The following is a 17,808-nucleotide window of genomic DNA, read 5'->3' on the forward strand; positions in this document are numbered from 1 at the left end:
AGAAATCATTTTGTGCATGTGTAATAGCAGTGACAGCTATCAGCCCTGCACTGTGAACTCTACACTCCCAACTGACTAACAACACAACGCCCTTAACCACAACCATGCCCTGAGGTGAACTTCAGAAAATACAGCCATCCTCACAATTTATCATCCTTACAGGTGCTTGCTGTTGGTGGTGTGTGCGTGTGTGTGTGTGTGTGTGGACAGAAGCCCAACGTTTTCAAAATCGATGTTTAAAAAAATGCAACACAAGCTTTTATTGCAAAGAAGATTTGCTCTGGAGTTCTGGCAGCCCCATCATCTGTTCCTGATCAGAGTGAGGAGGCGAGATAAGGCCAGATGTGACATTTTTGTATGTTTTGCACATCCAGTATTACTGGTATTCCTATAAAGAGTGATGTGTATGTGCTGGTGATATCACAGTCACATGGTCACATATTGGATTTGCTCAGAGGTTCACTTCTAAAAGTGTCTTGAATCTGATTGGAAAGAATTCACACAGCACGAAAAATCAGATCTCCGTCACAAAACAAATCTGATCAGCCATGTAATGGGAACATAAGTATTGAGACTAGTGTCTGCTATCAAAATGATATTATCTATCTATCTATCTATCTATCTATCTATCTATCTATCTATCTATCTATCTATCTATCTATCTATCTATCTATCTATCTATCTATCTATCTATCTATCTATCTATCTATCTATCTATCTATCTATCTATCTATCTATCTATCTATCTGGGACACACCTCAAAACATGAATTACATATGGAGTTGTCCCGGCCTTAGCAGCTATAACAGCTTCAGCTCTTCTGGGAAGGGTTTCCACAAGGTTTAGGAGTGTGTTTATGGGAATTTTTCACCATTCCCCTAGAAGTGCATTTGTGAGGTCAGGCACTGATGTTGGACAAGAAGGTCTGGCTCGCAGTCTCCGCTCTAATTCATCCCAAAGGTGTTCTATTGGGTTGAGATCAGAACTCGCTCATCCATGTCTTTATGGACCTTGCTTTGTGCCCTGGTTCGCAGTCATACTGGAAGAGGAAGGGGACATCCCCAAAGTTGGGAGAGCGTGAAATTGTCCAAAATGTCTTGGTATGCTGAATGATGTATTAAGAGTTCCTTTCACTGGAACTAAGGGGCCAAGCCCAACCCCTGAAAAATAACACTTGAATTCAATGATTTGGAGGGCTGTCCCAAAACTTTTGCCAATATAGTCTATCCAAAGCCTCTTCAAGTTTTAATCTGGACCTGGGAACCTGGGAACACCTGGGAAGACCTAGGGAACATAGTTGAAGTGTGGTGCTCTAACAGGTCTGAGAGGTCTGTGAGGTAACTCATTTAATTATTTAAAAACAAAGAGTAAAAGCTTAAACTCTATTCTGAAGCACACTAACAACCAGTGCAGTGAAGATAAAACAGGAGGAAATATGCACTCCTGCTTATGTAGATCTGTCAGTAGTCTAGCAGCTGCAGTTTCATCCACCTGTAAACTAGTCTCAGCCTCAGACGTCACTCCCATGAAACTGGCTAAACGTCTGATACGTAATCTTAGCAGTTTTGGAGTCGTCATCTGATTGGTTGGATTCTACAGGATTTCCGAGAGACGTGTGCATGTCATGTTTTGTGTCGGTCCACCTGGAAGCCATTATGATGCCCTAATTCCCTCATGGAAGCCGTTGTGACAATGAACACTTGCGAGGATAAGCTAATCACTGGATTTTCCAAATTATGTGGAGTTCATGTTATACACTCATTAATTTGCACTACACTCAATTCGACTTTCTTAAATAAACAAACAATCTATGGTTGCACAACTTGTTTTTGAGAGACATCGACTTTGTATTTTCACGCCCGTAAACATGACTCTGAACAAAACGAACTTTGGTTGCATTTCATGTCAATCAGGCACCTTTTTGGGCGGTCATTTGCCAATAAAAGCTGCTATGGAGTTTCTGCCGTCAGTCTGAAGGTCTGTGTGATTGAGATTCCTTGTAAACAGGACAAGGCCATCTGACTGAATCGCAACAGAAGACGTTGAGACAAAAAAGCCATAGATGACCTTCCTGAGATTAAAATAAATAATTACTATCAGTATAATTAACTTATTAAAACACCAGCTTAGTACTAAAACATAATGTCATCGCAATCTAACTTGAGGAGCTAGCTCTGGACAGTTCTGCTAATATCAGCACTAATCACTTAACCTATCTACTGTAGCAAAAGCTGAATTAAAAACAGGGGTCCAGCAAATGAGAAATTAGCCTCAGTTGCAAAATATAGGGGACATAAAATACAGTATGTAAAACAAGCTCTGCGTTTCACTGCGTACATGTGTGAAATACCAACCATTTTATATTCAACTCGAGTCCATTAGCTGTGGTAAACAGAATACATTTGTGTCAAGCAGAGAGCACACGAGGAGGCTAAAGATGAATGCGTTTAATTAAAAACTGTCATATCTGCGCTTAGAGATGGGCCAGGCAGCCATGAGGGGACAATCAATAATCTCAGCACGCTAGTGCCAGCGCAGTGCAATGCTTTCCTAGCACAAGCAGTCGCTAATATAAAGAGAAGTTGTGGAATCAGGGGTAAGTGTTGGTCACTGAGGGATGACTTTATAGCATGCACAATACCGACCTATTATCACTCCCGCTTTTATATGACTTGCTCAGCTATAATGCCAAGTGTTTTATTGAGATAATAGTGCCACTGATGAAATAATGAGCAATTTTAAAGCTAAAATAGCAGAGAGGGCGAGGCAGCCAGGTCATATGGAGAGTGTTAGTTACATGTCTAGACATTGAAGAAAAACAGCCCTTGTGTATTTGCTGTCCTTTACTTATCTCTGCTGTCAGACTGCGCCTCAGGTCAGGCTATCAGGCTATCAAGCTATGCTTCCTGATGCAGGCAGATAAGAACAGTTTTAGAGCTAGTAATCTGCAAAGAAGTGCACTGACTGGAAGTATCCAAAAGGAGGAAACTCACCGGTTGTTTGCTGATTACAACCTTTTTAGAGCTACAGCAGCCAAAATTAACATAAAAAGGTATATAAGCTAGAATGGAATTTTGTTTAGCATGTATTTCTGGTACTTTTTTTTAAATACTTTTCTGTTATTCACCACTTTTGAATAAAGCCATTTTTCTAGCCATGACTTCACAAAGTTGTGACACAACATTTTTCTTGCTCAAAATGGCAGAAGCAGTAGATGCTACGCTAATATCGATACTAATACCTGCAGTGTGATTTTAGTTGTTGCGAGTCTTTGGTTAGTAAATTGATTAGCATAAAATAACCGGAACATCTGAGAGAAATATTAACATTTCCAACACTTCTGGTTCTACTCACATTCTGCCTTTACATTGTATTTGCCCTTAAGATCTACGGTACATGCTAGCTTGTTAGATCCAGTCATTAGCTAGCGTCTTAATGGTCCTGCTAACCTGCTACAGTGCTCTCGTAAAGCCGCAACAAAACAACTTTAATGGTGTGTGTCTCTTGTGATCACATTTCCATGTGAGTGATTCAATTATGTCCAACCACATACACTACATGCCGCTAATGTGTAGCATTAAAGATGTTCCTACTGTGCACACTACAGCGCATCTATATTTTTTTTTAATCACTCAATTTACAGACAATTTAATGTTTGTGTAACCTGACAGAGAATGATATAGAGAATTTGCAGGAGTATTAGACGTCAAATTCTGTTGCTCCTGACAAAAAGACGTCAATTTGTATTTGCCAACTCTGTGACCATCAACGTTTTTTGGCTATGTCTCTCTGCTGATCTGAGTTTAGAGCTCAGAGTAAAATATGTACAAAAATGAATCTGAGCAACAACATGGTTTTGTACAAATCCACACAATTTTTTTCAACCAGAGGCCCAAAAATGGAGTTTCTGCCTGTTTTATGATGGTTATGTTCAGCACTGAATTACTTTGACAAGTCACACTCCACAGTGGTGGTTAATGACTCATATGAAATTAGACACTCAGGGCTTGGTAGCATTTCCAAAAAAAATAATAGAAACACTTAGTGCCGCCCCATCCACACACACACACACACACACACACAAATGTTTCTATATTTTTAAAAGTAAACGGTAATATCAATCTTATTTCTGCTCTCTGAGAAGGCTTGTTTATGGGCATCTAGTTTGGAAGTCAAAATCTGTGTACGGTTATCTAAAAAGAAGTAAAAATGTCTCACACTGAAATCAACAGGGTCCTGACGCATTTTATATCAGACTTGCGTCAAAAAAAGTATTCATTTGTTTATTCTGATTGAAAAAATGTCTGATTAAATAAATGTCTGGTTAAATAACTATAATTCCGGGTCTTTATATTTGTATTTTCTCTGTGATATACCAACAGCAAGCATTAAAACGTATGGCTTGTTTCACCATGGAGACAGAAGTGTGAGAACGGTTATTAAGGTATGACTCACCCACAGCTAGTTTCCAAGAGACTGTCTCCAACCTGCAGAGAAGCCATTCCAAAGTCTGCTATTCTGATGTTGTTCTTCTCATCCAACAGCAGGTTCTCTGGCTTCAGGTCTCTATGGCTGAACAAAAGAGGCAAATATTTTTCATGAGAAAACCAGAACACATGGAGATGTTGGATGACTTGCCATTTTAGTTCAGCGATAAGATCAAATACAGACTGTGCTGAAATGTCGATCTGCTTATAGATAATAAATAAGAGGTGCCATTTTGTTGCTCCTTTATTGTTCTTAATATCATATTAATTACCAGATGAGTGTAAATGTACATCACGTCTAATGTTTAGAACTGCAGGTCATTAAAGGAGTTTTTTGTACTGTATTTTCTTTTTTTCTAGACCTTAATAGTAAGGGCAGAGGTTCCAGGTTCTAAACATCCTAATTATACATACATCATAAAATCTCTTGTATGATGATAAAATATCTTCACACATTTGACTGTACACTAACCCATGGATATAAAGGTATCTTGTATGATAACATTCAATAAAAGTCTCTCACTTTCTGGCAGACATCCTTATCCAGAATGACTTTTATACAGCTGAGGATTAAGGGCCTTGCTCAAGGGCCCAACAGTGGCAGCGTGGTGGTGCTGGGATTCAAACTCACAACCTTCCGATCAGGAATCCAACGTTTTAACCACTGAGCTACATAAACCACCACATACATGATATGAAATGGAAAATATTTAGACTTAAGCAAGTCCACACTCCATATTCTGAAAAGTTCTCTGGAGCATCTTGACTTTCTGGTAAGTTACAGTGCTGATGGTCTGCCAGTGGTGCAACATTACAGCCTGTCAAACCTATAGCAAACATACGACTAATGCGGACTGCAGGTTTAGCAAAGTCTCCTAGTTGATCAATTCAATGAACGAGTCGTCGTGGAGATCATCATGGGAAGGTCATATTTACGTACATCCACATATCTATAGTTACAGAGAGCTACGTGATTCAGGCAGCATAACTAGCTAAAAGCAGAATAAGAAAAACCCTGTGCTTCAGACATAAGCATACTAGAGGTAAAACATGGCTATAGTTACTTCAGAAAATAATTAATACCACTTTAACAAAGTTGATAAATCTTTAACCGTGTAGGTTTTTAGAGCGCAGAAGCCTAGCGGCTCTTCACATCTAAGCGGGTAAAAGATCTCAGATCTCTGAAGTCGATATCAGTTAACTAACGTCTGCTAATGTTAGCCATATTGTTCTTAAGATAAACATCCCACATGTCCTATACTGTAGCTAGCTAACAAATACAGCTACAACTTAGCATGCTAAGAATGCTCTGCTGCTTGCCGAAGGTGTGTTGAAGTGTATTAGGTGACTCGGTTATCAGTATAAATAAATACAAATCTTCTTAATGAACAGCAGATAAAAATAACACTAATTTTTTCTTCACTTCTCTATTCGGGTTCAAAACAGCAGCAATTATACAGTGTGACAGTGTGGATGAAGCATATTTAAAAGAGCTGGTAAGCTGATACCCTGTTTATTATTCATATTTTTGAGGGAAGTCGACTTTTGATGGCTGAGACCTTGAAATCAGTTCCAATTTTTCTAGCAAGTGACCAGCCACTAACGTTATGCTATTGACCACAGAAGACCACAAAATGACAGTTATGGAACACAGCAATCTCATAGGGTCACACACACACTTATTCCACCACATATGCTCATTCTTTTTAATCAGTTTATATTTTGTGGGGTTTTTTGTGTGTTTTATAATCAGCAACCAAACCAGCAAATGGGCCATGTTTTAGATAATTGGCTATTATTCCTTGTTAAAGCAGATCCTCTTTGGGCAGTGTCAAGCCTTTGAAGTCGTTTCATCCTGCATGTGTAGGAGCTTCAGTTGCAAAACATTATGAATACATCCAAGATCAAAAAGAAACTTTTCCAAAAATGTCATTTTAAAAACATTACAAATCACCAATTAATGCGGTTACGCTAAAAATCTTCAAACTTTTTGTTATTAAAACACATAGTTACAAATCAGGGCAGGCCACAAGTAATCATCAATTCCGTGTGTCCACCAGACCACATCTATAAACAATCACTCCTCGTAATTTTCCTCTAAACTTTAATCATGACCTCAGGATAGTATTGAGTCTCTGTAGCTTAGGGCTGTACAGCAGAATCCACTGGTTTGAGTTCACCTGCCAGGCTTCAAATGACCTGATCGAGTGATCAGACAATGTTTTGCATTCACTCTGATGCAGCCGATGATTAGCTCAGCTGGACGCTGGCCATTCCACTCTCTATTAGGCTTGGCCATGGACAAAGACAAAGACAAATCCTGTCTCTCTGAATAGCCTGCTGTGAAGCTGGCAGGTAGGAAATGGTCTCCAAGTCTGACGCATGAAATGTTTCCAAGTCCGATGCAATTGTATCCATGAAAAACAATGCAAGCTGGAGCTGGAATGATTAGAAGGGAGTGGAATTCACCACGGATCAGAAGAGATTGTAACTGAGGTCAGGAATGTGGAAGAGTTAAACCAGATTTGCAATATATTGCTTTTCTCTAAATGATCCTCTTTTCTAACCAAACCAGAACATACATGTACCTAATCAGCTGTTAGGACAGTCAGTGAGGCTCTCATTCAATAGCAGCAGGTGTCAAACAGACTCCTGTGATTTGTCAGAGCAGAAGAAGCAATCAATAAGAAGTTGTTGGAGAAAATCAGGATCGAAAAATCGATCTTTCAGATTGAGGTGGACTAGAGTGCTAAAGCTACAAGCAAAGTTGCAGGAAATATACCATAACTGGTTGAGGGTATTCTTTAACGGTTGCTGTAGTGTTGTGGGGTTTTTTTTTGTGTGATTACAAAATTGTTTCACTTTCCCATCGGCGACACGTCCACGTTCTGTGTTTCCAGGCCATCCACTTGACCTGCCCTTCCCCTCACATTAACTTTCCCTCCCCCTAGTTCTCTATAGCTACACTTTGAGGAAAGTGCTGAGGAAGATGGATGGTCATTATCCCCCCCTGACCAACACTAACACTCTGAACCAATAAAGACATCCTTGAGGAGAGGACACGCTTTCTGTCAGCAAGGCTGCTGCGACACCCTGGGGCCCCTGTCATAAAGTCTGTCTGCCAAAAAGTGCAATTTTAAGCCTGCAATCAAACGGATCCAAAGATGTGGGGATATTTTTAAGTTCTTTTGGGTGGCTATGTCTGATTAAATGTTACACACACACAGATAAACACACACACATACTGTATATATACACAGTGCCTTGCAAAAGTATTTAGACCCCTGACCAATTATCTCATGTCACTGAATTACAAATGGTGCACTGAAATTTCATTCTGTTCAGTAGTTTATTTTAAAACACGGGAACTCAAAATCAATTATTGTTAGGTGCCTACAGTGGCCTAGACAAAGTCGTGATCTCAATCCTACTGAGAATCATTGGTACTATTTGAAAATTGCAGACCACAAGCATCACCCAACCCACCTGAAAAATCTGAAGCAATCTGTCCAGAAGAATGGGCCAAAATCACCAAATATTAATATGTGAATACTTACACAAGCAAGATATTTCTTTTTATTTATTTATTTATTTAATTTCTTTTAGTTTTTTACAAAAATATTTCTGAACAAAAAATTTACAATAATTGATTCTGAGTTTGTTTTTTTTTGTTTTTTTTACATATACATATTGAACAGAATTATATTTCAATGCACCATGAGATAATTGGTCAGGGGTCTGAAAAGTTTTACAAGGCACTGTAAATAAAAATGTTTTCGAGAGAGCTATAATAATAATAATAATAATAATAATAATAATAATAATAATAATAATAATAATAATAATAATAATAATAATATTTTTATTATTAAGCACCTATAATGTCCAATATATATTTGTTAAACGAGGATATAGCAGGGGCAGCAGTTTAGGCTGCTGGAGTGAGTCTGAATCCTTGCAGCCACAGCTGGGTCGTTGCCAAGATCCTAAACTGCTCATTTGTTTCCTGCCTCAATTCACAGTGGACTACTTTTGCTTTGGATTAAAGCATCAGCCAATCAGCCAAATGTGTATTTTATGTTTTGGGGTATATACTTACTTGGCTTGCAGATTTTTTCAATAATTCTCAATGGACTATGTGTATGCTTTTGTAGGTTTAACTGTATTTATGCACTTGGGAAGGAAGAGTATGTAGAACATCTATCCAATGAGCACAGGATTGAAAATCAGAGATTTTTCTTCCAATAACACACTGATGTCTCTATACTTTAAAACATGATTGTCCAATTAAGTTATGTGAACTATTTTTCAAAGATGACTCAAGTGAAGAGACTAAATTCATGAACTGTCTTTCAACTCAAGTGATAAAACAGAGAATAACGCTAAAAAACATGTAGCTTTATGAAATGTTGTTTTAACTTTGTGATTGACAAAAACAGCATTTCCCCAGGCAGAGTCGGCCAGATTAGGACTGTAAATTGCTACACAAGCCAAGAGAGACAAAGCATCCCTGCAGTGCTATTTATTCAATCATTTCCATCACCTATCCAAAGAGGCCTCCAATCCATCCATCTGGAAAAAAAAAGAGGTGCTTGTAGATTGGAGTCTTCATTAGGCTCGGGCGATGGGTAAACAGATGCAAATATTGTGTTAATGGCTATGCTTTCAATGCATTAGCATAGTAATACATGAAGAGGGTAGAGCCACAAATACAAATTCAGTACGTAGGTCATTCTATTAAAAACATTAATGCCAATGAAATAGCTTTTAAAATGTTCCTAATGATTAAAACTACATCTGAATGGTCAACAAGAACAATTTTGCATATAGTGATTAAAATTATACAACACTATTTAGTTGGGCTACTAACTCTAAAAGTTTGAAATGTTAGGCAAAGCCCTGACTGTAGTTTTATGAATGCACTTTTGAGTGTGACAGCTAAAGCTGTGAATTGTGCCCTGACATCTTAATAAATAACCTGATAAAACATTTGTAGCTTCGTGTTGCAAGGCTCAATTTCTCTCTGATTATTTCCTCCTGTTGTAAAGCTAATTGAAGCCCTCCGGGCTCAAAGCTCTGCGGAGCGGGAGCAGATGGAGCGAATTTCAACGCGCTTTTCCCTGTTTATCTCTGAGCCGAGGATAGAAGATGAGCTTGAGGACACAGTCGGTGATGAAAACTAGTATCATGTGTCATACCGAACGGGGCCGATCTGTCTCCGACCTGCCAGAGAGGCAACATCATGATGCCTCACCGGGGTGATAATTGGTATTTGCAACAATGCTTCATAATGACTAAGTAATGCTCCACTTCAGGTGGCCGTCGTCGTACATAAATGATGTTGCCAGAAGTGATAAATGTGTCAACACCCACTATATGATTCATGAAATCAGGGAAAGGAAACATTAATATGAAGGAAAACATTAATATGAGCTTTTCTCGGGATTGCGAAATTGGATGTTAAACTCTCTGACATTTGGTTAAGGTGACATGGTGAAAATAAGAAAGAAAATAAACATGTAATTTTATCTATAAACGAAAGTAGACCTTTCTTCTAAATGAATATAAACTTTTTTTTTAAGGCATGAGTGATAAGAGCTGGAAAATCAACATAGTGTTTACTCATATTGACCATCTTCTCTAAAATTTATAGCCTTCCAATGCAAAGAATTATTTATTCAATTATTTTGTAACTCCTGTATGTTTTCCATAAGTGTATCTTGCTTTAGAACTGGAGATATAGCAGAATATTAGATCAATACCTGTCAGTTACTCTTGGTTATGTAAGGATGCTTAAAACACTCCCTTACTGTCATCACATCAACCGTTTATCACTAGAAATGTAAGTATAAAGAGATGTAAAGGGATGTAACCGAACTGAAAGGTTAATCAGGTCCAAGGACCTTATGGACGCAACAGAAAAGTCGAGCAAACTGAAGGTTTTTGCGTACATGCCTGCATTAGTGAGTGATGATGAAGGGAAAAAACAGGAAGTCATACTTCTTTCAATCATTCATCCCTAGTAAAGGCCTGGTCACGGTCATGGTGGTCTAAATTAGGCAAATTGTCTGCTTATAGCTTGTGAAATAGATTATAGATTGTGCAACTCAAATTGTTAGAAAGCAGTGTAGCAGGTACAAAAATGCAGTAAATAGTAACTATGAAAAATAATGAAATCAGTCCTGCACACATTACTAGCTGAGACTGAGGAACTGTGAGACACAGAATGTGCAGATGATGCTGACAATTCTACTTCTGGCATTATGACAATGTATATGGGGACATTGTGAAAGTTTCATTTAAACACAATTTTGGCTTACATCTGAGTACAGATACAGATGTTTGTAGCACTAAACTGGTACAGAAACAGATGTTTGGAGAATTAAACAGTAATAGATAATGATGTTTGGAACACTAAACTGGTAGAGATGCAAATGTTTGGAGCATTAAAAAGTAATTATATACAGATGTTTGGAGCACTAAACTGGTAGAGATACAGATGTTTGGAGCATTAAACAGTAATATATATTGACGTTTGGAGCACTAAAATGGTAGAGATACAGATGTTTAGAGCATTAAACAGTAACAGATACAGATTTTAGAGCATAAAATAGTAACAAATACAGATGTTTGGAGCAGTAAACTGGTAACGGATACAGATTTTTTGAGCACTCAATTGACAGCTACACATACAGATGTTTGCAGAACTAAACAGCTACAGATGTTTGGAGCACTAAACAGGTACAGATACAGATGTTTGGAACACTAAACAGGTACAGATGTTTGGAGCCCTAAACAGGTACAGATACAGATGTTTGGAACACTAAACAGCTACAGATGTTTGGAGCACTAAACAGGTACAGATACAGATGTTTGGAACCCTAAAAAGCTACAGATGTTTGGAACACTAAACAGCTACAGATGTTTGGAGCACTAAACAGGCACAGATACAGATGTTTGGAACACTAAACAGCTACAGATGTTTTGAGCACTAAACAGGTACAGATACAGATGTTTGTAGCACTAAACAGCTATAGATACAGATGTTAGGAACACTAAACTGGTACAAATACAGATGTTTGTAGCAATAAAGAGCTGCAGATACAGATGTATGGACCACTAAACAGCTATAGATACAGATGTTTGGAGCACTAAACAGCTGCAAATACAGATGTATGGAGCACTAAACTGGAACAGATACAGATGTTTGGATCAATAAAGAGCTGCAAATACAGATGTCTGGAGCACTAAACTCATATAGATACAGATGTTTGGTGCACTAAACAGTAACAGATACAGATATATTGAGCACTAAACTGGTACAGATGTTTGGAGCAATAAAGAGCTGCAGATACAAATGTATGGACCACTAAACCCGTACAGATACAGATGTTTGGAGCACTAAACAGCTGCAGATACTGATATAGTGGCATTGTGTTATACTTCTGTTATTTCAATTCAGCTTAAAGACAGCAGTAAGTGGTCTCGTGTAAGGAATTTAATGCACTTACCATATAGAGTGACTGTGACAGAAGTCCAGTGCTGAGATGATCTGTCTGAAGAACTTCCTGGCCTCTTTGGGTGTTAATCTGCCCTTCTTTACCAGGTAGTCAAAAAGCTCGCCCCCGGACACGTGCTCTAGAACCAAATATCTGGCAGAAACAGAGGAAAGCATGGTCAGTAACTCAAATCTGTTCTGTTTCAAGTGAATACTGATCCGTTTTTGAAGTTTTTGCTGTCGTTTTTGTGTCAATGTTGCATGATTTTTTATTTAATTTATTATTTTTTTGGTTCATTTTTTTGGTCTATATATATACACACACACACACACACACATATATATATATATATACACACTATATTGCCAAAAGTATTCGCTCACCCATCCAAATAATCAGAATCAGGTGTTCCAATCACTTCCATGGCCACAGGTGTATAAAATCAAGCACCTAGGCATGCAGACTGTTTTTACAAACATTTGTGAAAGAATGGGTCGCTCTCAGGAGCTCAGTGAATTCCAGCATGGAACTGTGATAGGATGCCACCTGTGCAGCAAATCCAGTCGTGAAATTTCCTCGCTCCTAAATATTCCACAGTCAACTGTCAGCTGTATTATAAGAACGTGGAAGTGTTTGGGAACGACAGCAACTCAGCCACGAAGTGGTAGGCCACGTAAACTGACTGAGCGGGGTCAGCGGATGCTGAGGCGCATAGTGCGAAGAGGTCGCCAACTTTCTGCAGAGTCAATCGCTACAGACCTCCAAACTTCGTGTGGCCTTCAGATTAGCTCAAGAACAGTACGCAGAGAGCTTCATGGAATGGGTTTCCATGGCCGAGCAGCTGCATCCAAGCCATACATCACCAAGTGCAATGCAAAGCGTCGGATGCAGTGGTGTAAAGCACGCCGCCACTGGACTCTAGAGCAGTGGAGACGCATTCTCTGGAGTGACGAATCGCGCTTCTCCATCTGGCAATCTGATGGACAAGTCTGGGTTTGGCGGTTGCCAGGAGAACGGTACTTGTCTGACTGCATTGTGCCAAGTGTAAAGTTTGGTGGAGGGGGGATTATGGTGTGGGGTTGTTTTTCAGGAGCTGGGCTTGGCCCCTTAGTTCCAGTGAAAGGAACTCTGAATGCTTCAGCATACCAAGACATTTTGGACAATTCCATGCTCCCAACTTTGTGGGAACAGTTTGGAGCTGGCCCCTTCCTCTTCCAACATGACTGTGCACCAGTGCACAAAGTAAGGTCCATAAAGACATGGATGACAGAGTCTGGTGTGGATGAACTTGACTGGCCTGCACAGAGTCCTGACCTCAACCCTATAGAACACCTTTGGGATGAATTAGAGTGGAGAGCCAGGCCTTCTTCCATTTTTGACCATTCTTCCAGAAGCGCATTTGTGAGGTCACACACTGATGTTGGACGACCAACATCAGTGTGTGACCTCATAAATGCGCTTCTGGAAGAATGGTCAAAAATTCCCATAACACACTCCTAAACCTTGTGGACAGCCTTCCCAGAAGAGTTGAAGCTGTTATAGCTGCAAAGGGTGGACCGACGTCATATTGAACCCTATGGATTAGGAATGGGATGTGACTGCGAGTCAAGGCAGGTGAGCGAATACTTTTGGCAATATAGTATATATATATATATAATTTTTTTGGGGGGAGGGGACTATTGTGTTTTTTACTTACAGGTAACTCAGTTTTACAGATAAAGCTGTTTTTTTTGATGATTTTTTTTTTTTTGGTCTATCTTTACTTTTCTTTTCTTTTTTTATTTTGGTTTGTGCTTACAGGAAACTATGCCAAGTGAATCAAGCCTAAAACATGACGCTTCAAGGCAGAACTTTAGTACATTAGTAATGTTCAGATGTAAATGTGTGTGTGTGGTGTGTGTGTGTGTTATCATAGCCCTTTTCTGTGTCAAAGGCAAACACACTTTACTCTCTCATGCGCATATTCAAACAGAAGCGTGTGCAGCAGCATACACACGGTCGTGCAGCCGCACACAGAAACAGACGCACAGATCCTCTGATTTATTAGTCGATTAAAAGATTTTCTCATGCGATTACCTGACAGGGCAATTTAAATTAGGGGATGAATTCATACTTGATTTGTGAGCGTAAAAAACATTCTTAGGCAAACATTTTACGGCCGCTTGGGCCATCCATCTGTGTCATCAGAATATTAAGAAAACAAATTTCTTGGCAGTTTCCACGGTGACGCTTTTATCAATTATTGAAAACTGCATTAGGCCTAGCCAGTGGAGCGCAAAGCCAAGAGAAAGACAGAGCGCACCCTCCACTACGTCAAGCGTCATGAACTCAAATACACACACACACACACTTGCAGCCAAACACCCAAGAAAAGTGTGTACTTACAAATATTTCTTATTTTCATACACATCGTGCAACTTCAATACGTGAGGATGTTCTATGAGCTTCAGGATCGCTATTTCCCGCTCAACCTGCAGAGAAAGACAAAGAAAAAAAAATTAATGAACCAGCAAAGACAAGAGCACATTGCTGAACAAATATTTACATCTTTAAGTGTAAAGTACGCAGAGAAGACCCGTAATAAAGCACTAATGACTGTAATACCGTCGGATTCCTTTGTGTTTTCGTTAAACGCAACAGCAGAGATGCAGTTCACTGATATTATCCTGTCCACTCATGTCTAATTAGTGCCTCCAGCACTTTCATTGAGAGGCTGAACATTAATCAGCACTTGGCAAGGAATAAATAAAAAAAGAGAGAACACAGCAGCAGTGCGAAACACTGGAGTTCTGCATCCAGAGCTGGAGCCATGTGACACACACCATCATACACTCACTGGGTGTCTGAATGAAGAATGTCAGCGTGTAAAGAAACAATGTTTCTGAGCTGCTCTGAACCTTTTCCACATTTCCATTCAAACCTAGAGGCACGTAGCCTGAACACCTACCAGCTTTGTGATAGGTGACTCAGAAAACCAGGAAGAGAAATCAAAACTCCAGACCAGCAGAAACCTGAACTCACGATAGAACCTGGGACCCCTTAGTCATGATGTGGCGATGCTACCTGCTGCAAGAATGTGCCATGCTGTACTTTATAAATTGTTAAATCATATATTAATATTTTCCTCTTGCCTCCTTGTGATCCGGCGGCAGGATTCCGCGCTCTCATTGCCATGGCCCGGGTTCGATTTCCAGGCAGGGAGCTAACCCGGCCACTGAAGAGTTAACTCTCAGTGCCGGTCTCAAGCCCGGATAAAATGGGAGAATTGTGTCAGAAAGGACATCCGGTGTAAAACCTGTGCCAAATCAAAACATGCAGACCAGCTGATCCTCTGTGTTGACCCCAAACACGGAGTCATCTATATAGATTATTTTCCTTTAACGAACACTTCCCGAATCTGAGGTATTCCTAATATGAGTTTTATTACATCATCATTGTTTATGCTGTACCAATAAAACATCTGTGGTGCTGCACAGTATTCTGGGTAATACTTTCTTACATATACATATACTTTATATACACAGAGCAGGCATAACATTATGACCACCTGCTTAATATTGTGTTGGTCCGCCTTTTGCTGCCAAAACAGCCCTGATCCGTCATGCACTGTGTATTCTGACACCTTTCTATCAGAACCAGCATTAACTTCTTTGAGCAACAGTAGCTCGTCTGTGGGATCGGATCACACGGGCCAGCCTTCGCTCCCCACATGCATCAATGAGCTTTGGCCACCCATGACCCTGTCCCCTGTTCACCACTGTTCCTTCCTTGGACCACTTTTGATAGATACTGACCACTGCAGACCAGGAACACCCCACAAGAGCTGCAGTTTTGGAGATGCTCTGATCCAGTCGTCTAGCCATCACAATTTGGCCCTGGTCAAACTCGCTCAAATCCTTACACTTGCCCATTTTTCCTGCTTCTAACACATCAACTTTGAGGGCAAAATGTTCACTTGCTGCCTAATATATCCCACCCACTAACAGGTGCCATGATGAGGAGATAATCAGTGTTATTCACTTCACCTCTCAGTGCTCATAAAGTTATGGCTGATCAGTGTATATATATGGTGAAATGTTGAACACTCATTATCTCATTACTTTGAGTTTAATGTGTTGACTTGGCCTCCAAATTCCCCAGATCTCAATCCGATCAAGAATCTGTGGGATGTGCTGGACAAACCATCCCTGAAGGCCCCAGTTCACATCTTACAGGACTTAAAGGATCTGCTGCTAATATCTTGGTGCCAGATACCACAGCACACCTTCAGAGGTCATGTCTCGGCAGGTCAGAGCTGTCTTGGTGGCACAATAGGGATGTACACAACATTAAGGCTACATAAAAATTAAATTCTAAATCTGAATCATTCTAAATGGGGAATTTCGTGGTAATTCCCACCAGCCTATCAGCAAAGTCTAATTCTCACCACTGGAACTAATACTGGTGCTAATGAAAATGACCATATGGGATCTGATGCTGTTTCACTCTTATTACTGAACACCTGCTCAGTGTCCCACAGCAGAAGCAGCATTAAGGCAAGCATCCAGCGTTCATCAGTGTTCAGCAAATTTCATTTTCTCTTGTTTGTAAAAATCACATGGATGTTAAACAAACTCCCAAAACTCAGCAAAGCATCAAAGCTTAGCATCATTTACACAGGACGTGATTCCAGCAGCAATAAAAGCCATCTACTTAAAATGTATTGTAAAATAACCAATATAGCATATACTGTAAATGGAGGGAAAATGACAGGAGATGAAATCTTCGTTAAAGTTGCTACGCTTCCTGTATTAGCCCTAATGCTTTCCAGTATGCTTTGTTTGCGCTCCATCACTTTAGTTGTTCATTTGAATGTAAAAAGCTATGAAGATGAGCTGCACAAACACTAGCAAACTCCTCAGCATGTGCTGGACTGGAACTCGCTGTAAAAGTCTACAGAAGCCAAGTGACTCCTCTACACCAGCTGCTCCTTCTCACCTCAGTGCTCTCTACACGCTGCATGTTGATAAGACCGCAGATTCACGTACCTGGGGTTCATATCAGTGTCTGAACAAAGAGTGTGCATCTAGCAGACATGCCAGCTTATCACACACACATAGCGCAAAGTGCTCACTGCAGCCACACACAAACATGTGCTAGAGGATGTATAACACTTACTAGTCCAACAGCAGCCAACTAAACTAGTCCCATTTCACAAAGTAGAGCCAAAAGTGATTTGGTACTGATTTTTTCAGGGCGGTTAAATGCTGATAAACAACAGAACATTTGCAAACCTTCTTAATACAGGCTACTGATTACCATTCCAGCTTCTTCACTGTTTTAGGTGACGTGATTAATCAATAAAATGAATGTTGAGAATATTAAAAGTGTTTAGATGAAAACTTAAAAACTGACTTCAGGTTAAAACTAGAATGCAAGATAGATGTGGCCACAGCAGCGTCTGTCTGGACTTTCCTGCCTGGAAATGACCTGGGAGCGGAGCTGGTAAATGATGTACAGCCCACAACACAGAATGAGCTCCTTCACACTGTTTACAACCAAATTCACTATGCAACACTGCATTTACTATTCAGTTTCAAAAACAACAAAAATAACAGAATTCCTTTGGGATTGAGGAGGAGTGATTTAAAAAAAAATAAAAAAGCAGATACACTAAACAAATACAATACAAGCCACCGCATACTCACTGAGCCAGGCTCTCTCTCTCTCTCTCTCACAAACACACACACAGAAACAAATATGAACACACATGCACCCACAGACACACACACACACACAGACTCACACACAGACACATACAAACCGTACATATACACACACAT

At 39.7% G+C, this 17,808-nt stretch overlaps 1 protein-coding gene across 5 annotated transcripts in view; it reads right to left on the minus strand.

The window, feature by feature from the left end:
* The window catches only part of brsk2b (BR serine/threonine kinase 2b), a 171,130-nt gene that overhangs the window by 40,911 nt on the left and 112,411 nt on the right, over nucleotides 1–17,808 (minus strand). For all 5 annotated transcript variants that reach the window (XM_058382186.1, XM_058382187.1, XM_058382189.1 and 2 more), the window contains exons 3-5: nucleotides 14,372–14,457; nucleotides 11,999–12,139; nucleotides 4,456–4,572 (exon numbers count right to left, since the gene is read on the minus strand). In XM_058382186.1, coding sequence (XP_058238169.1) covers nucleotides 4,456–4,572; nucleotides 11,999–12,139; nucleotides 14,372–14,457 — 344 coding nt within the window. The remainder of the gene's footprint in view (nucleotides 1–4,455; nucleotides 4,573–11,998; nucleotides 12,140–14,371; nucleotides 14,458–17,808) is intronic.

This window comes from Hemibagrus wyckioides, linkage group LG27, assembly GCF_019097595.1.
Source record: "Hemibagrus wyckioides isolate EC202008001 linkage group LG27, SWU_Hwy_1.0, whole genome shotgun sequence".
NCBI classification, from domain to species: domain Eukaryota; kingdom Metazoa; phylum Chordata; class Actinopteri; order Siluriformes; family Bagridae; genus Hemibagrus; species Hemibagrus wyckioides.